The sequence below is a fragment of the Vicugna pacos genome, chromosome 4 (assembly GCF_048564905.1).
Source record: "Vicugna pacos chromosome 4, VicPac4, whole genome shotgun sequence".
Lineage (NCBI taxonomy): Eukaryota > Metazoa > Chordata > Mammalia > Artiodactyla > Camelidae > Vicugna > Vicugna pacos.
Window position 1 is genome coordinate 2,377,282 of NC_132990.1, and position 22,674 is coordinate 2,399,955.

The following is a 22,674-nucleotide window of genomic DNA, read 5'->3' on the forward strand; positions in this document are numbered from 1 at the left end:
TAGACTTCAAGCCAAAAATTTTAACAAGAGAAAAAGGAGGTCCTTATGTAACAATAAAGGAGTCAGTATATCAAGAAACTATAACAACCATAGATATATACTCCTCCAACATCTGAGCACCACAAGATATTAAATACTAATAGATCTCAAGGGAGAAATAGATGGCAATACAATAACAGTAGGGGACTTCAATATCCCGTTGTCACCAGTAAGTAGATTATCCAGACAGGAAATAAATGAGGAAACATTGGAAATGAACCACACTTTAGAGCAAATGGACTTAGCAGACATACACAGAACATTCTATCCAACAGCAGCAGAATACGCATTCCTTTCAAGCACACATGGCGCTTATTTCAGGATAGATCAGATAATAGGCCACAAAACTAAACTTAGCAAGTCTAGGATTAAAATCAGACCGACTATCTTCTCTGACCACAATGGCATGAAACTAGACATCAACACAAGAGGAAAGTGAATAGATCTTCAAATGTGTGGAAGTTAAACCACACACCTCAAAACAATCAATAGATCAAAGAAATCAAAAGGGAAATTTAAAAAACTACCCCCAAACAAATGAAAATACACCATATCAGATTTTGTGGGTTGCAGCAAAAGCAGTTCTGGGGGGAAAGTCTATAGCAATAAATGCATATATTAAGAAGTTAGAAAGATCTGAAATAAATGACCTAACTTTACACCTTAGGGAACTGGGAAAAAATAAGTCCCAAGTTAGCAGAAGGAAGTAAATAATAAAAATGAGTGGAAATAAACAAAATATAGACCATAAAAACAATAGAAATGATCAACAAAATTAAAACCTGATTCTTCTAAAAGATAAACAAAATTGACAAACCTTTCACTAGACTACGAAAAAAAGAGAGGACTCAAATAACATTAGAAATGAAAAAACAGAAATGAACGAAGAGAAATTACAGCTGATATAAAAATACAGAGAATTTTAAGAGACTACTATGTTAAATTACATGCCAACAAATTACATAACTTAAGTGTGCACTCTGCCACTGAGCTATATCTTCCCCAACAAATTACATAACTTAGAAGAAAAGGATACATTTTAGAAACACACAACCTACCAAGACTGAGTCAGGAAGAAGTAGAAAATTGGAACAGATCAATAATGTCAAGAGATTGAGTTTGTAATCAAAAAAGCTCCCAAAGCAAAAACATTAAGGCCAGACAACTCTACTGGTGAATTTTACCAAAATTTTTCAAGAAGTTAGGTCAGGGAAGGGTCTAGCTCAGTGGTAGAGTGCATGCTTAGTATGTGCAAGGTCCTGAGTTCGATCCCCAGTACCTCCGTTAAAAAGGAAGTAAATAAATAAACCTAATTCCTGCACACACAAAAATTAAAATAAATACTTTTACAAAATAAAGAAGATTTATACCAATCTTCCTCAAAGTCTTCCAAAATATTGAGGAAGAGGGAACACATCCAAACTCATTCTACAAACCATCATTACCTTGATACCAAAATCATATTAGGATATCACAAGAAAACTAGAGACCAACATCCCTGATGAATAGAGATGCAAAAATTCTCAACGAAATATTGGAAAACAGAATCAAGAACACATGAAAAGGATTATACAACATGACCAAGTAAGATTTATCCCTGGAATGCAAGAAGAATTCAACATAGGCAAATCAATAAACGTAATTCATCACATCAATACACGTAATTCATCACATCAATACAATGAAAGCTAAAAATAACATATCATCTTAATAGATGCAGAATAAGCATCTGACAAAACACAACATTCTTTTGTGATAGAAAGGATGGCATAGCAGACTGGATATAGAAGGAACATACCTTAATATAATAAAGGCCATATACAATAAACCCACTGCTAACATCACAATTGATGGAGAAAATTTGAGAAGATTTCCTCTGAGATGAGGTACAAGACAAGGTTGTTCACTCTCATCACTCCTATTCAATATAGTGCTGAAAGTCCTAAATAGAGCAATTAGGAAAGAAAAAGAAATAAAAGCCATCTACATGAGGAAGGAGGAAGTGAAATTGTTGCTATTTGCTGATAATATGATCTTATATATAGAAAATCCCAAAAAGTCAATGAAAAACACTATTGGAATTAATCAATGATTTCAGTAAAGTTGCAGGTTACAAAGTCAACTTACAGAAATCAGTGGCATTCCTTTACACTAAAGATGAAGCATCAGAAAAAAAAATAAAGAAAACCTCTCATTCAAATAACATCAAAAACAACAAAATACTTGGGAATAAATTTAACCAAGGAAGTGAAGGATCTATACCACGAGAACAAAATTTGCAGAAAGAAATCAAAGACAAATAAGTGAAAAGACATTCTATGTTCATGGATCAGAAGGATAAATACTGCTAAAATGACTATATTACCCAAAGCCACCTACATATTCGATATCATTCTCATCAAAATAACTAAGGCATTCTTCACAGAAACAGAAGAAACAATGCTAAAATTTGTGTAGAACCACAAAAAATCCCAAATAACCAAAGCAATCCTGAGAAAAAAGGACAAAGCCAGAGGTAATACACTTTCTGATTTCAAACTATACTACAAAGCCATAGTAATAAAAAACAGTATGATCATGGCAAAAAAAATAGACACATAGACCAGTGGAGCATAATAGAGAGCCTAGAATTAAATCCCAGCATTTATGGTCAATTAATATTTGACATGGGAGCCAAGAATACCCAATAGGGGAAAGATAGTCTCTTGAACAAATGGTGCTGGGAAAACTGGAGAAACACCTGCAGAACAATAAAATTGAATCCCTACCTCACATCATTCATAAAAATTAATTCAAATGAATCAAAGACTTAAACATAAGACCTGATACCATAAAACTCTCAGAAGAAAGCTAGAAAGAAACTCATTGATATTGGTCTTGGCGATGATTTTTTTGGGACATGATGCCAAAAGGAAAACAACAAAAGCAACTGGGACTCCATCAAACTCAAAAGCTTCTGCATGCAAGAGAAACAATCAACAAAATGAAATGGCAGCCTACAGAATGGGAGAACACTTTCTGCAAACCATATAAGAGGTTAATATCCAAAATATATAAAGAACTAACACAACAACAACAACAACAACAACAAAAAGCCCAACACCCAAATTTAAAACCCAATTTAAAAATGGGCAGAATAACTTAATAGACATTTTCCCAAAGAGGACTTCCAAATGGACAACAGGCACATGAAAAGATGTTCAACATCACGAATCATCAGGGAAATGCAAATCAAAACTATAATGAGATATCACTTCACACCTATTAAAATGGCTATCAGCAAGAAGACAAGAGTCAACAGGTACTGGAGAGCATGTGGTGAAAAGGAAACCCTTATACACAGTGGGTGGGATGTAAATTAGTCCAACCACTATGGAAGGCCGTATGGTGGTTCCTCAGAAAATTAAAGTAGATCTACCGACTGATCCAGCAATTCTGCGTCCGAGTATACACTCAAAGGAAATGAAAACAGAATTTTGATGAGATATATGTACACCCATGTTCTCTGCAGCATTATTTACAATAGCCAAGATATGGCAACAACCCAAATGCTCATTAATGAATGAATTACTGGATGAATGGATAAAAAGATGCTGTGTGTATATATATATATATATATATATATATATGTGTGTGTGTGCGTGTGTGTGTGTGTGTGTATAAACACACAATGGAATATTATTCAGTCATGGGAAAGGAAAATATCCTGCCATTTGCGACAGCATATATTAGCCATAAGCACATCATGCTAAGCAAGATAAATCAGACAAAGACAAATACTCTTTGACATCACTTGTATGTGGAATCCTAAAAAAAAAAAAAAGATCAAACCTGTAAAAAAAAAAACAGAGAGTAAAATGGTGGTTATCAGGAGGAGGATAGCGGTGATGGCATTTAAGGGTACAAACTTGTAATGAGTTGTAAATAAGCCATAGAGATCTAATGCACAGTATAATGAATACTGTCCTATGATGTAATGTGATAAATACTGCTTCAGTGGCACTCATATTAAAATATATAAATGTATCAAAGTAACAGACTGTACACCTTAAATGTACACATTGCGACACATCAAATTTATCAGGCAAAAAAATTAAAACTAGATTTGCCATATGATTCAGCAACTCCACTTCTGAATATATATCCAAAAGTAATGAAATCAGCATCTCCAAGAGATTTCTGCACTCCCACATTCATCGCAGCATTATTTACAATAGCCAGCACATGGAAACAGTCTAAGTGCCCGTGCATAGACCAATGGGTAAAGAAAGTGTGATATATACACATATATTATATATCACATTTATGTATATATATCACATCCATAAATATATAACTCTCCATATATAGATATATATAGGTGAACATATCTCATCTATTAATCTCTCTATCTCTTTCTTCTATCACCACACGAGGTCATTTTTGTTTAGTCTGTATATTTCTTCGGTGTCTGCCCCCATCCCACACTGGAACTTAACCCCATGACTGCCCAGTCACTGCAGTGCCCATGTGGCCCAGTGTCCAGCCGTGCCCAGCTCTCAGTAAGCACTCAATAAATACTTGTCCAGTAAATGGACTAATGGATGAGTGAATGAAACCAAACTCTCTCTCTCCACTTGAGACATGTGTGTATGCACCGCTGCTTTGCCACGCCAAGTGTGCATGGTGTTTCCAAGGCGTGCTCCAGGCAGTTGGTGACTGAGAAGTGATGAGCAAGGAGAATGAGTGTGGTGGACGACTGACATAAAATCTAGAAAAAGATGTGGTGTCTGTTCTGGGGGACTCTGGAAAGGCAGAGACAAAGGCCATTCCTGGGGACACATCATGGTCCACAAGCTGGGGCGAGGGCACTGGCTCATTTACCTGGTTTAATGAGCGTGAAGGAGGAAAGAACTGCATGAGTCCAGCAGGGTGCCCTGGACTTTGAGTTCCTGGCCAGTGTGTGTTGCAGGTGGGCAACTGTGACTGAGGGAAGGGTCTGGAAACACCTCAGCCTGCCTGCGGTTCAGCCGGATTGGAACTGGCCATCGCCTGGGCCACAGAGAGCCATGGAGCAGACTGGAAGCAGTGAGGATGCACACCTGGTGTCAGAGAACATTCACAGGCGATACTTGGGCCCCGAACTCTGTTTGGCTTAGTGGTGTGCAAAGGGCAGGAAGCCTCCAAGAGGGTGAAGGCGGAGCAAGAGGCGCCCAGGAAGCCCAGCAGGATGGTAGGAGAAGCAGGGGAGGCACCTGGGGCCAGTCCCCTGCAAGAGTGGTGAGGGAGGAGCCCTCGGAACTTGGGGAGAAGATTCAAGGCACGCTGGGACTTCCTTGAATCTTTGGATTATGCAGTGCTTGTAGGCAGTAGTGAAAAAGGGCTGAATCCTGGCGGGGGGAGGCAATGGCACCTGCTCTACACGGTTATAGCGAAAAATGTCTCCAAAAAGAGCCAAGTGCCCGCTAGGTGGAAATTGACCTCCTAAGACTGCTCACTGTCCACACATTCCCAGGGAGGTAAATGCCACTAGGTCGTCTACAGCCCACTGTGGGGCATCGTGCATGTCACCCCAGAGTGGGGAGGAACGGGGGCTAAAGTGGGAGGGTGGGGGCCGGACTGACAGCGGGGAGCTGAGAAGTGGTCCAGGGAAGAGCCTGCTCAGGGGACTGAAAGGCCAGCAGGACTGGAGTTGGGTGGGGAGGGCAAAGGCAGGCAGGATAAGGGGCTGGGTCTTTGTTTAAGTGCAATGAGAAGTCATGGAAGATTTTTTTTTAATTAATAAACTTTCCTTTTAGAGCAGTTTTAGGTTCAAAGAAAAACTACAAGTACAAAATGTTCCTATATAATGTGTTCCTAATGCACGCAACCTACTGCACTTCTGTGGAAGAAACTTCATCCATGTTGAAGCGTGTGTCAGAATTTCCTTTCTACTTAAGGTGAAATGTCTGTATATACTGTATTTTGTTCATTCATCCATTGGTGGACACGTGTTGCTTCCATGTTTCAGCTGTTGTGAATAAGGATGCTATGAACATGGGTGTACAAATACCTCTTTGAGATCCTGCTTCCAAGTCATTGGGTGTATCACCCAGAAATTGAATTGCTGGGTCATATGGTAATTCTATTTTTAATTTTTTGTCTTCTCTGCTGTTTCCCACACCAGCTATACCATTTACATTCCTACCGACAGTGCACAAGGGTTTCAGTTTCTCCATGGCCTTGACAAGACCTGTTTCCTTTTTTTTTTTCTTTTCTGTTTTTTTTGATCATAATGGCTGTGAGGTATTAATTTGCTTTTCCCTGATGATCAGTGATGTTGAGCATCCTTTCATGTGCTTATTCGCTATTGGACTCTCTTCCTTGGCGACATGTCTACTCAAATCCTTTCCACATTTTTGAAAAGGGTTTTTGTTTGTTTTTGCTTCAGGAGGTCTCTTTATATTCTGGTTATTAACCCCTTATCAGATATATGATTAGTAAATACTTCCTCCCATTCTGTGGAGAAAGACTTTTGATATACAAAATTTAAAAAATTTTCATGAAGTCCAGTTTGCCTATTTTTTTCTTTTGTTGCTTTCTGTACCTTCGGTGTCATATCCAAGGAATGATTGCCAAATACAATGTCATGAAACTTGCGTATATTTTCTTTGAAGAGTTTAATGTTTTACATTTATTCTTCTTTCTTAGGATTGTTTTGGCTATTCAGGGTCCCTTAAAATTCTGTATGAACTTTAGGATGGGTTTTTTTATTTCTGCAAAAAAAAAAGTCATTAAGATTTTGATAGAGATTGCATTGAATCTGTAGATTGCTTTGAGGAATACTGATATGTTAACAATGTCAAGTCTTCTGATTTTTGTGCATTGATTTTGTATCCTAAAACTTTACTGAGTTATTAGATCTTTTTTTGTAGGTTCTTTAGGATTTTCTGCATATAATATCATATCATCTGCAAAAAGATAATTTTACTTCTTTCTTTCCATTTGCAAGCCTTTTATCTCTTTTTCTTGCCTGATTGCACTGGTTAGAACTTTCAGCGTTACAGTAAATAGAAGTAATGAAGGCAGGCATTGTTACCTTGTTCCCGACTTAGAGGAAAAGCTTTCAGTCTTTCAACCTTAAGTTTTATATTTGCTGCAGTTTTCTTATATATGGCTTTTATGATGTGGCGGCAGTTTCCTTGCATTTTTATTTTTTTCAGAGTTTCAATCATGAAAGGATGTTGAATTTTGTCAAATGCTTTTTCATCAATTGAGATAATCTCACATTTTCCCCCCTTTGTTTTGTTGATGTGGTATATATCACATTGATCAGTTTTCATACACTGAAACATCTTCACATTCCAAGAATAAATCTTGTTCGGCATATAAACTTTTTAATATGCTGCTGAATTCTGTTTGCTAGTATTTTGTTAAGGATTTTGACATCAATGTTCATGAGGGATATTGGTGTTCAGTCTTCCTTTCCTGGGATGTCTTTGTCAGGCTTTGGGATCAGGGTTATACTGGCCTGATAGAATGAGTTAGGAAGTGTTCCCTCCTCTTCAGTGTTTTGGAAACACTTGAAAATGATCGATATTAGCTATTCTTTGAATGTTTGGTAGAATTCACTGGTGAAGCCATCTGGTCCAGGGCTTTTCTTTGGAGGTTTTTGATCACTGATGTGATCCTCTTACCAGTAATAGGTCTATTCGGATTTTCTACTGCTTCACAATTTGTGAAGTCTTGGTAGGTTTTGTGTTTCCAGTTGGTTCACAACCTCCTTGGGAGGTTCCAAGATGTAACCTGAAACTGGATCCTGCCCTGATGAGGGCAGAGAGACCACAGAAAGAAGCAGGACACTTTACATTGGGAGGTGGCAAGTTTAATAAGCAAGGGAACTTACTTGTCTTGGGCAGCCACAAGATGAGTAGATTTTCATACCTGCCTTCATAACCTTAAACGTTTATACAGACGCCTTAACTAGGTTCAGTCATGTAATCATCCAGATAGTCTCAGCGCCACATTTCTCCTCAAGGCTGTGTCCTTGGGGCAGCTTCTGGTAACAGGGACAGTAAACAGAACACAAATTTCAAGGAAAGGGAAGGGGATGGGGAGCCTCCAATTGCCTGGGTCCAGCTCGTGGGTCGACCAGCAGTCACATCTCCGTGACCTCCCCCACCACTAGGAGTTTGTCCGTTTCACCTGTTAGTTAATTCGTTCACATGTAATTGTTCATAGTACTCTTTTACAATCCTTTTATTTCTGTAGACTCAGTAGTAATGTCCCATTTTTCACTTCTGATTTCAATCATTTGAGTCTTCTATTGTCTTCCTAGTTCATCTGGCTAAAAGTTTATTGATTTTGTAGATCTTTTATAGAATGAACTTTTGGTTTCATCAATTTTCCCTATTGTTTTTCTCCTCTCTGTTCCATTTATCTGTGCTCTGATCCTTATTATTTCCTTCCTTTTGCTAGCTCTTTGGCTTTAGTTTATTCTTTCATTTTCTTTAAGTTGCAAATTTGGGTTGTTGATTTGAGATATTTCTTGTTTTTATGTAAACATTTATAGCTATATGTTCCCCCCTTAGCATTGCTTTCTCTGCATCCTGTTAAGTTTTTGGTATGTTGTGTTTTTGTTTCCATTTATCTCTGAGTATTTTCTAATTTCCTTTCTGACTTCTTCTTTGATCCAACCCCCAGTACCTCCTCTAAAAATAAATAAATAAATAAGTAAACCTAATCACCTCCCCCGACAAAAAAATAAGAAAATACAATGTGTTGTTTATTTTTTGTGTGTAAAATTTCCAGTTTTCTTTGTTATTGATTTCTAACTTCATCCCACTGTGGCCAGAGAAGACATTTTGCATGATCCCTATCTTTCAAAATCTATTGAGATTTAACTTGTGGCCTAACATATAGTCTATCCTGGAAAATGTCTCCTGTGCACTTGAGAAGAACGTATATGGCAGTGCTGTTGTTGGGGTGTTCTGTATTCTGTGTGTGTCCATTGGTTCCAGTTGGCTTATTGTATTGTTTATGTCCTCCATTTCCTTGTTTATCTTCTATCTGGGTGTCTTATCCATCACTGTGGTGGGGTATTGAAGTTTACAATTAGTATTGTACACCCGTTTTTTTTTCTCCCTTCAGTTCTGTCAGTTTTGCTTCAATATCTTGATGGTCTGTCATTTGGTGGTTAAATGCTTGTATCTTGTTGCTGTACTGAACCTTTTATTAATATATATATATGTGTGTGTGTGTATATACGTGTGTATGTGTGTGTGTGTGTATAATGTCTTTCTTGGTCTAAAGTAAACTTTTTAAATTTTAAGTCTATTGTGTCTGGTATTAGTATAGTCACTCCTGCTCTCTTTTGGTTACTATGTGCATGCAATATCTTTTTCCATCCTTGCACTTTCCATCCTGTTTAAGTCTTTAGATCTCAAGTGAGTATCTTGTAGAAGCATATAGTTGGAACGTGCATTTTTATCCATTCTGCAGATCTCCGCCTTTTGATTGGAAAGTTTAATCCCTTTTCATTGAAAGTAATTACTGATAAGGAGAGAATTCTGGCATTTTTTAATCTGTTTTCTATACGCCCTATGGCTTTTTTGGTCCCTTATTTCCTGTATTCCTGTGTTCTTTTGTGTTTAGTTGAGTTTTTGGTAGTGAAATGTTTAAGTTTCATCCTTTTCTTTTGTGTATATTTCATAGCTATTTTCTTTGTGGTTACCATGGGGACTACATATAATATCCTAAAGTTATAACATTTTAATTTGAATTTATAGCAACTCAAATAACATCTAAAACTCTGCCCCTTTACAGTTCTGTCCCCATTCTTTTCAGTTGTGATGTCATCAAATTAACATCTGTATACATTCTGTGCTCCCAAACATAAACTAACAATTCTTTTAAATGTATTAGTCCCATTTATTAGTTAGAAAACAAGATCTGGAGTTATAAACTAAAGTTATAGTAACACTAACTTTCACACCAATAATTGATTTTTTTCTTCAAATGTATTAGTCTCTTAAATCATGCAGAAAACAAAAAGTACAATTACAGACCACGTTACAATAATACTAGATTTTATTATTGCCCATTGATTTACCTTTACTGAAATCTTTACTCTCTATACTGCTCCAAGTTGCTGTCTAGTGTCCTTTCAGTTTGCAGCACTCCCTTAAGCATTTCTTGCAGGGCAGGTCTATTGGTCACAATTTCCCTCAGCTTTTGTTTATTTGGGAATGTCTTGATTTCTCTCTCACTTTTAAAGGATTGTTTTGCAAGACATAGGATTCTTGATTGACAGATTTTTTTCCCTTTAGTACTTTGATTATGTTGGCCATTGTCTTCTGATATCCAAAGTTTCTGATGAGAAATCCCTTGTTTCTCTCTTGCTGCTTTTGAGATTCTTTCTCCTTTAAACGTTTGATTAGATCTCTTTGAGTTTATCTTATTTGGAGTTAGTTGAGCTCCTTGGATGTTTATATTTGTATCTTTCATCAACTTTGGGAAGTTTCAACCGTAATTTCTTCAAGTTTTCTCCCTGGCTCTTTTTCTCTCTCTTCTCCTTCTGTGATTCCCTCAATGTGTATGACGGTCTTATTAATTACTGTCCCACAGGTCCCTGAGGCTCTGGTTGCTTTTCTTGATTCTTTTCTCTTTCTGTTTCTCAGCCTCAATAATTTCCATTGTCTTACCTTCAAGTTTACTGATTCTTTCTTCTGGCTGCTCATATATGCCTTTGAATCCCTCTAGTGAATTTTTCTTTTCATTTATTGTACTTCATAGCACTAGAATTTCTTTTAGGTTTCTTCTCAGTTTTTAAAATCTTTTTTTACTCATTTTGTTCACACTTTTTTTTTTTTTTTACTTTCCCCACATCTTCCTTTACTTCTCTGAGCATCTTTAAGACAGTTGCTTTAAAATCTGTCTAATATACTAGTCATTACATTTTTTTTAGAAACAGATTCTGTTAAATTATTTTTTCCCCTCACATAGGCCATATTTTCTTGTTTGTGTATCTTGTGTTTTTTTTAATTTTTGTTGGACATTGAGCATTTGAATCTAAAAATGTGGTAACTCTGAAAATCAGATTCTTCCCCTTTCCCAGGGTTTACTGTTTTTTTTTTTTAATTTTTTTAGTATTATTTTTTATCTGGGCAGGGGAAGATATTAGGTTTATTTATTTATTTTAATGGAGGCACTGGGGATTGAACACAGGACCTCCTGCCTGCTAAACAGGTGCTCTACCCCTGAGCTAAATCTCCCCTCCCCCTACTGTTTTTGTTATTATTTTTTTTATTGTTGTAGGCTGTCTCTGTGCTGAGGATCAGCCTGAGGTATAAACTTAAGATCTTATTAGGTCTTTTCTGAGCCTTTTGTTGGTCAAGCCATCAGTTTCTAATCTTTCCCATACATGCAGTTGTTTTTTAAGTGTCCTAGTCTTTAAAGTCTGGCTCCTGAAAGGGGAAAGGCAGAAAATGGGGTGGCAGGAGGAAGGGTGCTAGCCTTTTAAATCTCTGGAAGTCAGTTCAGTCAGAGGGGGAAGGGCTTTTGTGTCACATCCAAGAGTCACTGCCAAATCCAATGTTATGATGCTTACCCCCTGTTTTCTTCTGAGTATTATAATTCTAGCTCTTATTTTTAGGTCTTTCATTCCATTTTGGGTAAATTTTTATATATGGAGTAAAAAAAGGTTTGAACTTCATTCTTTTACATCTGCGTATACAATTTTCCAGCATCCTTTGTTGAAAAGATGGTCCTTCTCTCATTTAATGGTCATGGTGCCACTGTCAAAAAATAATTTGACCACATATGCAAGGGTTTATTACTGGGTTCTGTGTTACATTTTATTATTCTACATGTGTCTTTATGACAGTCCTATATTGTTTTCAGTACTCTAAATTTGTAGTAAGTTTTGAAATAGTCTTAAGTATTTTAATACTTTTGTTGCTATTGTAAGTGGAATTGTTTTAATTTCATTTTTGTGCTATTTATTGATAATGTATGGAAGTGCAACTGATTTTTCTATATTGATCTTTTATCTTTCTACTTTTTCCAACTTGCTTACTAGCTCTAATATTGTGTGTGTGCATTCTTTAGGATTTTCTATATGTAAGATCATGTCATCTGTGAGTAGAAATAGTTTTACTTCTTCCTTTCCAATCTGGATGCTTTTTTATTTCATTCTGATGTCCTGGCCGGATGTTCCAGAGCAACGTTCAGTAGGAGTGGTGAGAATGGATATTGTGGTCTGTTCCTGATGTTATGGTGGAGACTTTCAATCTTTAAACAATTAAGGATGATGTTAGCTGTGGGTTTTTGGCAAACTGAGAAAATTCCCTTCTACTCCTAATCTGTTGAATTTTTTTGTTTAATCATGAAAGGGTGTTAGATTTTGTCAAATGCACCTGCATCTATTGAGATGGTAATGAGGTTTCTTTTCTTTCACTCTGTCAATATAACATTACATTTATTTTCATATGTTGAACCACTCTTGCCTTCCTGGAATAAGTCTCCATTGATCATGCTATACAATACTTTAACATGCTGTTGGATTTGGTGTCCTAGTCTCCTGTTTTGGGCTTTGCACACGTATAATCTGATAATAGAGGATACTGGTCTTTAGCTTTCCTTTCCAAGGGTTTTTGTATCAGCCCAACACTGCCCTCCTGGAATAAGTCTGCTTTCTCCTTTTTCTTAGAAGAGTTCGAGAAGGATTGGTGTTAATTCTTTTTAATGTTTGGTAGAATTAATGAAGTCATCTGGTCCTCAGCTTTTCTTTGTCAGAAGACTTTAAAAAATAGATTATTTTCTGGAGTAGTTTTAAGTTCACAGCAAAATTAAGCACAAAGCCCAGAAGAGTTTCCATATACTCATGCAAGGCCTCCCCCACTATCAACATCCTGCACCAGAGTGGTACATTTGTTATAATCAATGACACATCATTTTTGCATAAAGCCCGTGGTTTATACTAGGATTCACTCTTGGTCTTGTACATTCTATGGGTTTTGACAAATATATAATGACATATATACATCTTTATTGTATCAAAAAGAATAGTTAAAAAAACTTTGCATGTGGATGTTCAGTTGCTCCAGTACCATCCCTTAATCTGCCCCATTGATCTATTTGTCTAATCTTTTGCCAATACCCCACTGTATTTTTTAAATGGTGCTCTGTTGTTTGCTGCATGTATGTTTATAGTTGTTATATAATCTTGAATTGACTCTTTTATCATTATATAATGTTCTTCTTTGTCTCTTGTTAACAACTTTTTGTCTTAGTTTGTTTCATATTAGTATTGTCACTCCTGTTTTCTTTTGGCTGCTGTTTGCATGGGTTATCTTTCCCCATTATATACATGCAATTGATTTTTATCTTTGAATCAAAACCGAGTCACTCATAAATGCGTAGTTCAATGACTGCGTGAGAAATGAATGCAGTTTGATGAGTAAACCTATCTGGGTCTGGGTCTCTACAGTATGCTTCCATTTATATAAAGTACAGAAAGAGGCACAAGTGACCTGCACTGACAGATTCAGGGAGTTGTCCCAGGGAGGGAGTGGGTGCAGGGAGCACACGAGGGCTTTAGGGGTCTTCTTGCCCTCATTTGCTTCTCATCTTGATGGTGGCTGCACTGTGTGTTCAGTTTGCAAATATCCAGCTGGTACACTTGCTTGCACTCTTACGTATGTGTGCTGTATTTCACAAACACCTTAGGGGAAATAAAACAAATCTTGATTCCTTAAGAGAGGCACAGAGGGATCCTGGGGGGTGTGTGTGTGTGTGTGACCAGTGATTCGTATTTTTCTCACCTCTTAGGAGGCCCATGAGGGGGTGGGCTCACAGCATCCACGTGGGGAGGCCTTTTCTGTGTTGAGGTACTGTGGCACTGCCTTTTGCTTAGGAGCGAGGTGCTCTGGTGGGTGGGGGAGTGCTGCACTCCAGGGATCTAGGCTTACAAAGGCCAAGTTCATGGATGACCAAAGCAAACTCAAGGGCTGGTGTGTTTGCCCACAAGAAATTTGACAAGGCGGTAACACACAGCTCTTCCAGCTCTGCTGTCTGGACACAACTGAAGGTGAGCACAGAGGCAAACCAAAATTCCCTGTCAGTGATGTCAGAATGTAGGCATGCTTGTTTTCCCAGGAGGCTCCCATGGACAGCAGGCAGCCTAGCACCCTGCCATGGCAGGCAGGCAAAGATCTCTCATTAATGTGCCCCCAAAAGCACTCCCGGGGGGCCCAGGAAACTTTATAGCTGCTGGTTACACAGCTGTGTTCAATGTGTGTAAAAGTGGCCTGTACATTAAGATGTGTGCACTCTTCTGAATGTAACTTATGTTTTGATAAAAAGTTGACCTAAAATCACACTCCCCACAGGAAAGAGGCCCAGCTCCATGGAGTGGCATCCCAGACCTTGGTGATGATAATGGCAGCAAGAGCCACATTCAAGCAAGTCATCTGTTGAACATCTGCTGCATACAGGGCTTAAAGCTTTACAACAACCTTGGAGAGAAGAATTACCACCCCAACTTACAGAGGGCAAACTGAGGCTCAGGGAGGTTAAGTCAGCCAAGGGAAGTCAGCTACTGAAAGGTCTGTCTCCAAGCTGGCGCTGTTGTTTCCAGCTCTGCTAACCTGCTGGGGCGTGGGGGTGAAAACCACTGCAGGGGGTGGTAGAAACACGGACATCCTTTTTTGGAAGGGAAGACTGAGTGGAAGGCCTTTCAATGCCAACTGACCCCTCCCATAGGCTCCCAGGGCCACAGCCACTCGGGAGGCTGCCACTCCACCTGTGAAATGAAGAACCAAGTCTGCGAGGACCCAAAGCACACTGAGAGGTTGGGAAGACCTCGGCATACATGCTTTCGCAAATCAAACACCCCAGCAGGAAGGACTGGGTCGTGGCCATGATGCACCATGCACGCCGTGGGTGCCAAGGGCCAGCTGGTGTCCCCACCTGGAAAGGAGCCTGCCCCGATGAGTACTGCTAACGCCCCCTCCTCCCGAGGGCCTCCTCCACATCTGTTGCAGGCTCTCTTCTCACCATCTTCCAGGGGCCCTCAGGGTGACAGGCCAGTAGGGAAAGAAGATTCCTTCTAGCTACTGAGTGAGAAAAATAAGCCTTTTGAAAGAAAGTTTTAAACGGATTATGGGTCCACAATACTACAATGGGACAGCTGGGGATCATCAGGGGGAGGGGCCTCTCAGTAGCGGAGGGAGGGGTCCTGGGGAGACGCCAGGGCAGTGGGGCCCTGGCCTCAGACAGCTTCCCTGAGGGAAGCTCTGGGATTTGCGTGAAGTCACTCAGGCCTGGATGAGACTGTCAGTAGGAGAGGCAGAGAGTGTCCCCAAGACTTCCTGTTCCCTCGGATAGGCTCTGTCCCCCATGTTCAAATTCACAAGCAATCCCTGGACGAGCTCAGCGTGCCTTGAACACACTCCTGTGGATGAACGTGGGTTTGTGCTGACCAACAAGTAACTCTTGCTGCCTGCGTCTACTCGTTCCTCAGTCCAGACAGCAAGAGTTTCAGGTGCGGGGCGAGGGTGGGGGGTCCAGAGCAGCCACAGAGGACAAGACTATGCTTTGTCTTTTTATTATTCTTTATTTACTGGTCCTACCAACATGACCCTTTACCCAGGCCCACTGTTCCTATGTGCACTGGTTTTGCAGACACTCACGCCGTATGTCTGGTGTCCCAAGTCGTGACTAATTTCTCCTTTCTATTCCTTTTCCGTGCTGGGCCTCGTTTTCTCAGAATCTCAAGGCATTTTTTTTTTGTTTGTTTGGGTCTGTGTAAAGGTTCTTTGGCAGGAGAACATGCATATGATCTTAAAATAAAGACAATATTCTGACACTAAGGTAATGCACAGAAAAAAATACAGTACTCAGACATCATTGCAAATAAATACCCCATACAGATGAAGTTTTCGTAAATGTAAGATTATTTCTTATGAATCAACACTGTAAGAGAAGGTAAAAATAGGGGTCCCTACAACTAGGAATAAGAAATGCTTATTCCAGGAAACAGAACTCTTTCATTCCTGCTACGTATATTATTATAATTTGTCCTGAATTTTGAAGAAGGGAGGAGACTTCCTCTTCCTCCACGAGTACCAATTCGATCATTCGCGCAACCTCGCTCAGCAAACCAGGACGGGACGTCCCGCAGACCTGGTTTGCTAAGGGGCTTCAGCGACTTCTGTTTCCTGAAATTAACAGTGATTAGTTACACCAAGCAAGAGAATATAGAACGTCCCTCTCTCTCTCACATTTGCAAAGAACACTGTGGCTAACCCTCACCCCCTGCCCGAGGCCGACAGGGCCGGCTCCCCCGCCCCCGCCCTACCCTTCACAAACATGGCGTGTTGTTCACACAGCTTGCTTAACTTGTCCCACAAAGTCCATTTGGTTCCCAAAGCACACCCAAGGTTTGCGTTCACTTTCGTTTACTCAGCCCCTGAATTTGCAAGGATCTGCGCAGTAAAGCATCACTGACTAACAGAATTTTGTACAATTGCTGTTTTCTTTCCCTCGATGAAGACGCCCAGGTTCAGGTCTGAAGGTGCGCGCCTGTTCACACCGACTGGGCCACACGGGCCTCCGACATTCCCAACTAGCTCTTCACTGTCTGTTTAAGAATACACCAAGCTGGGACACCTCCCTTAACCGATGAAGGCACTACTGGCAATGGTTACTAACAAAAAGGCGTTGAAATAGAACACCTTAAAAATCAACGACTGTAGGATTTTCTAAGTGTACCACAATTTGGCACAACAACCAGAGTAACAAAACAATTCCAATTTGGAATTTCACTGGTACAGTTGTATAAAATTCTGTTAATCAGTCATGCTTCACAATGTCCTAAAACCCAGAAAATTCTGGAATTTGTAGGTAATACTACTCATTCAATAATTTATCCTTTTGTCTTCAAGTGCCTTTTACTGCTTAACCAGAGCAAAGGTCAAGTTTTCTTCTTGTTACATTGAACTATTCCTAAGAATAATAATAATACAATAAGAAAAAACCCCAGAATCGGAATACCCTGGATTTCTTAATGAACATGGCATTTAAAATCTGTAATTTCAAACACGAACCACAACGCCGTATGATCTGAACGGCTGCTGAGCCACAGCGTGGATACAGTCAGCTGGGCTCCTTGCCGGGCTGAAGCCTTCACCTGAACAGCCTAGAGCTACACGCGGGAGGACACGTCTGTGCCCCGTGCTGATATCAGATCAACACACTACTGGGAGCTAAGACGGAGCGCTGCAGGGCCACGAGACAGACTACGGCATCTGAGACCGTCTCTATGCCAGGGATTAAGGAAGCAAATATAATATCAAAGTATCAAAAGTGCACAGGTTGATCAGATAAAAAAGGAGCGTGTGTAACGGGGAGACCCCAGTGGTGAGTGTTTCTAGAGGGTTCCTAAGCGAGCCTGTGGTCGCTGTCCAAGCGGGTTCTTCAGCACTTGCACAAAGGCCTTTCCAAGCAGCAGCTGGCAGCATTCTCAACATTAAAGCTTTTTTTTTTCCCTCTGCCATTAAAAACTTGGGGAATGCTATTTTGAAAAGAATTGCAGTGGCATATCCAAAAACGTTTCTAAGTGGACTTTTAGGCTGCCCTTCCTTCCTCTGCGTGGGCCCACGGGAGGGGGGAGGGGCTGCAGTGTGACAGGGCCGGCGGCCGAGTCCTCCCAGCAGCTACTCTACGGCTGGAAACGGGAGAAAACAAGACAGCGTTAGAACCTGTCAGGCAACTGAAGCTCTCACCAAGCCGTGAGGGCACAGGTGTGTTAGTTGGCAGCGGAGAAGACCTGCGTGTGTTAGCGGGGGGCCGCCAGCTCCAAGGGCCGCGCGAAGACCCGTTGCAAGTCTGGAGGGAAGCAGCGTGCCGGGCTTGGCGAGGAGGGCAGAAGCGGTGTGCGGGGCCAGCGGGCAGCCGTGCCCCTGCAGGTCCTGCCTGCCGAAGGCGGATGGCCTGACACCTCAGGTGGGAGGGGAATCCAAGACCTGACATCCCATCAGCAAAGTGGCCTGGGGCTGGGGACGGGCACACAGAAGGGAGGACACGTATGGTCCGTCCAGCGCAGCTTCACCACCCTGGCGGTTGCCAAACCCCAGTCGGTCTGGGCAGCGCCTGGAGTCTGCTGGGGACTGAGACACACTTGGGAACGGGGGAAGAGTGGAACGGGGGCAGACAGCTGTGTGTAGGGGCAACGCAAACTCCCCCTCTGGGCCACAGAGAGAGGAGGCAAGGAGCTGCATCCAGGGAGACTGCAGCTTTACTGCTGGTGGCCCCCATGGATGACATGACAAGGAGAGAAATACTGGGAGAGGTTCTGCTGCCAAAGCTCTGGTGTGGCTGCTGCCTCTGAGAACAGGGACATCTATGGCTGCCTTTCCCGCCTGTCACCACCCCCCGGAACTGCACTGACTGCCAAGAAGCATATCCTTCCCACTGTGAATCCGAGAACCAGCACAGGGTCCATGCAAGGCTCCTTTCCCACACTGGTCTGGGCTCAGGCGACAGCTATGGGCCCCAGTCCCTCATTTCAGCCTGGCTCTCTGGCGACTCAGGGGGTTTCTAGAGCCCTGTTTCTTGGGAGTGTGAAGCCCCCCTGGAGGAAGGCCTGGTAATGGGCAGAGGGTGAAAAAACCCACCCGAAAGCTGGGGACACCCTACGTACAAAAGGACAGAGGTCTGGTCAGGCACTTGGGAAGGTTTCCTTACTGAAAACAAACCCAGGCCTTTGGCTTGCCAACTGGTCACCTTGCAGACCCCCAGACAAGCATGCAGATCTCAGAAAGAGAAGCTGGGCTGCCAAGCTCTGGCCTCAGGGTATGACTGGGTGTGCCTCCGCCTCGAGCACAACCGGTGCCCAGTGCACAAGTGTGCCTGGGCTGGAGGACGCAGGGCTCAGGGCTGCTCTATCTCCGGGTTTGGGGAAAGGAATTCGGTACTTCTGTCCCAGATATGATTTGCAGCGAGATGCTGCACAAACTACAAAGTAATTCTCTCTGCAATCTGTGCCAAGCGCAGAGCGTCCTCCGAGGCTGCACCTGGGATGCAGGCTGGAACCTCTAACACTGCTTTCTGGGAGCTGGCGCAGCACGACTGCATCAGACACATGCAGGGAACATGCAAGTCTCAATGCAGGTTTGGCCCCTCCCAGTGCGAGCTGACGGCACCTGGGCCCTGGGGGGCCACATCTTTGCCAGGACGCACGGCTCCAACCCCACCTTGACTACTCCACTGAGAGCTGTGAAGGGTGGTCCTGAGGGGTGAGGAACAGACAGAGCTCACGGTGTCCGGGTGGAGAAGCAGGCTGCCTCGGCTAAATTCTTCCCTCTGTGCGTTAGTCACGGTTAAGGCCAGCCTAGCACCATGGTCCCGCTGCTGCCGGGTTAGTTGAGGTGAAGCGGACAGGTGACGTGCGGCAGTTAGCTGCAGCGGGCGACCTCGCAGCCCTAATCGCAGTAAACGTTATACTTCTCGCCGCAGAGCACTTGGGCAGCGAGCCCGGCACCCTCAGCCCTGTCACTAGCGCAGGCGCAGGTGTGACTTACGCTCGGGGTGCCAGGCTTGGCTTTGGAGGTGGCCTTGGCACGGCCCCGCCGGGTCTGCTCATGGTCCAGCTCGAGCAGTTCCAGCCGCTGGGTCAGCGCCAGCTTCTGCTGGATGGCCATGCGCAGCAGCGAGTTGAGTGTCTTCTTCTCGTCCTCGGCAGCTGCCAGCTGCCGCTGCATCTCATCCAACTGCGTGATGTATTCGTCACACCTGTGGGGGTGCAAGAGGCGAGCGCGTGGCTGAAGGACCTGGGAGAGCCAGCACAGTGTAACCTCCACGTAGCCCAGGGGCAGCAGGCTAGAGGTGTGGTATCACCTGGCTCTCAGGTTGTGGGGATGAACCTGAGAGCAGGACTTGGTCCTGGAACAGCCCATGCACACGTAGGTGCTTAGTAAGTCTGGGACAAGTGGCCAACCAGAGCCTGGGAGAAGCACACGTGGATGCCACATACAGCCCCATTTTGGCATCTGCTGAACTGTGACATGTGCCCCCCATGTGCATAAGGAGCTGGGTCTGTCCCTGAAGGAGGGAGTGTGGCCTGGGTGGAGGGGGCGTTGGGTGTGCCCACCTTACACCCCGTCCACGGGCCATCAGCAAGCTTTAATCCTTGCCCAGAAGTCTGCAATCTCAGTTCCACCTGAGAAGCCAGGCTTTTAAATCAAACAATGTAAGGAAGCAAGGGTCAACACAGCATGTGCTGCAGGACCGACTCACTGTGAGCTCTTCCCCAAGCATTCTGCCCAGGAGGAGAGAAAGCTTCCAGAGAGGCCGGGAAGTTTCTTTCTTTGTCTTTGCTCCTCTCCCCCACATCACTGAAATGCAGGGCGTGTCCAGCACTCTGACACGAGGTGAAGCAGGCCCTGAGCTCAGTTCTAACCCTGTTTCACCCGGAGCCTCTGCCTTCCTACCCTGGAGGATGTGCCAGGACCATCCAGGGGACACCCCTCCATGCCCCCTGACATCGGCCAGCAGGTGGCGCCGCAATCCTCTGAATAGGGAAATGCCCAGAACCAGGTTTCAAAGCAGCCTCCACTTCCCCAGGTTTCCGGGCCACAAGACTGGCCTCAGGCAAGCTGCTGCCCACCACCTTACAAACTCCAACTGGCAGATCAGAGGGGGAACACTGGGGCCCAGGACTGCTGGGATGGGAGCCTTCCTTCTAAACCTACAAACTTCTCACCAAGTTCTAGGGGGCAAACTCCTCATCTGTCAGTTACTGACCTCAAATACAGCTTGTGTAACTTGCCCACCTGTTTCCCCTTCGAAGCTCATGCCTCCAGCCTGGCCACTAGGGACCTGGCCTCTTAACCTTTTGCTGCCAACTTTCTCACATCACATGCAAAGAGGAGACAAAATTGGGGCCCCTGGATTTTCACAAACAGCAGAAATGTGATTTTCCACAGGGCCAGGCTCCCGGGCTGCTGAGCGGCGACAGGAACGGTACGTGTTACCTGGTGGCGAACATGGCACGCAGTGAGGAGAAGGTGGCCGCGTCCTCCTTCAGAGCCTTGAGCTCGTTGCGCAGCTTCATCATGGTCTCGGTCACCATGGCCTTCTCGTTCTCGTACTTGCTCTTCAGGTTGGCGAGGGCCACCTCTGCCGTCTAGGGGTCAGAGAAGCAGATGATGGGCAAGGGACAGGTGCGAGGGAAGCCCTGCTGCCTCGATGAGTGCCCAGACCAGGGCCCCAGCTAGCCTGCGGCCCCTCAAGACCCCAGCCCCTCCCCACAGCGCTGAATGACATTTCCTCACGTCTTTCCTGGAGCAGCAGGACCAGCACAGGGTGGGGGGCCAGGGAGGGTGAGGAACGCCCCGCCCGCCGGCCCACGCCTGCTGGACCCGAGAGCCATGCACACCTGCTTGTTGGCCTTGAGCACCGTGCGCAGCGTGGTGATCTGCTCCCGCTTGGTGCTGAGCAGCGACTTCAGCTTCAGGATCTCCTCCATGAGCGCCTCCCGGTCCTTGTCTGCTGCGGGGCCCAGCTCCTGCGAGGCCAAGCGCTGCCGGGACAGCTCCGTGGTTCGGTCCACGGCTGCCTGCAGGTGCCGTATCTGGTCACGGATGATGGCGATCAGGTTGTAGATGTTCATGGGCTCCCGGCGCGGGTCACTCAGGGGCGAGGGCAGCGAGGAGCCAGGGGAGGGACTGCCGTCCCTGGCCCCCTCTGTGGCTGGCGGGCCCTTGGGCAGGGCCGGGGAGTGGCGCCCGCGGGCCTCGGGGTTCTCACGGTAGTAGTCCAGCACCACGCGGGCGGGCGTCTCGTTGTTGCACATGCACACGTGGTGGTACAGGCTAGCCAGCTCCTCGCTGAAGGTCACCAGCTCGTCCTGCGCCACGCTCAGACTGCCTTGGGTCTCGCCCGCGACGTCACTCACCTTCTTCAGCTCCGTCTGCAGCCGGGCCAGCAGCTCACGGTCCTGGTGGCTGGCCTTCTCCAACAGAGAGACCTTCTCAGTGAGCGCCTGGCTCTCGGCCTCATGACGGCCCTTCTCCTCGGCACGCTGGGCCTCGCCGGCCTCGTGCGCGCTGCGCAGGGTCTTCAGCTGCTCCCGGAGCTCACCGGCCTCGGCCAGGGCCACGCGGTACTTGCAGGCCAGGATCTCAGGCCCGTTGATGTCCACCTCATAGTAGTCGCCATCCTCATGGCTGTCTCGCTCCTTCTCGCTGTCCAGGGCCGTCCGGCGCTCCTTGCTGGCCTGCAGGCGCCGCAGGGCACTCAGGTTCTCCGTCAGGCGGCTCACTTCCTCATGCTGCTCCGACAGGGCCCCTCGTGCCTGCTCCAGCTGCTTCTGAGTGTCCTGCAGGGTCGCCAGCAGGCCCACCTTCTCCCGCTCTATCTGCGAAGGCACAGAAAGGGCCCGTCAACAGCCCACAGGCGTCCCTGTGCTCAGAGGGCCTCGGACAGTCCCAGCAGTGACCACACCCAAGCCATGACCATCACCCTGCTAGCCTCTGTGGTAAATTCGGGTGGGGATGTCACACGTGGGGCTGTGATGGCTCCTTCCCCCCAGACGCCTGCGGGGATGAGTGACCCCCTTCCCAAAGACATGCAGCAAACCAAGGGACCAGGCTGAAGACCTTGGGGTTCTGCTCA

General features: G+C 44.4%; 1 protein-coding gene across 3 annotated transcripts in view; it reads right to left on the reverse strand.

The window, feature by feature from the left end:
- Positions 1-15,593: 15,593 nt before the first annotated feature.
- Positions 15,594-22,674, reverse strand: part of BICD2 (BICD cargo adaptor 2) — a 54,222-nt gene continuing 47,141 nt past the window's right edge. For 2 of the 3 annotated variants that reach the window (XM_006209220.4, XM_072959110.1), the window contains 3 exons: positions 21,437-22,417; positions 21,033-21,184; positions 17,739-19,791 (listed from right to left, as the gene is read on the reverse strand). In XM_006209220.4, the coding sequence (XP_006209282.1) occupies positions 19,482-19,791; positions 21,033-21,184; positions 21,437-22,417 (1,443 nt within the window). In that variant the 3' untranslated portion in view covers positions 17,739-19,481. The other variant, XM_015243566.3, reaches the window with a different exon arrangement.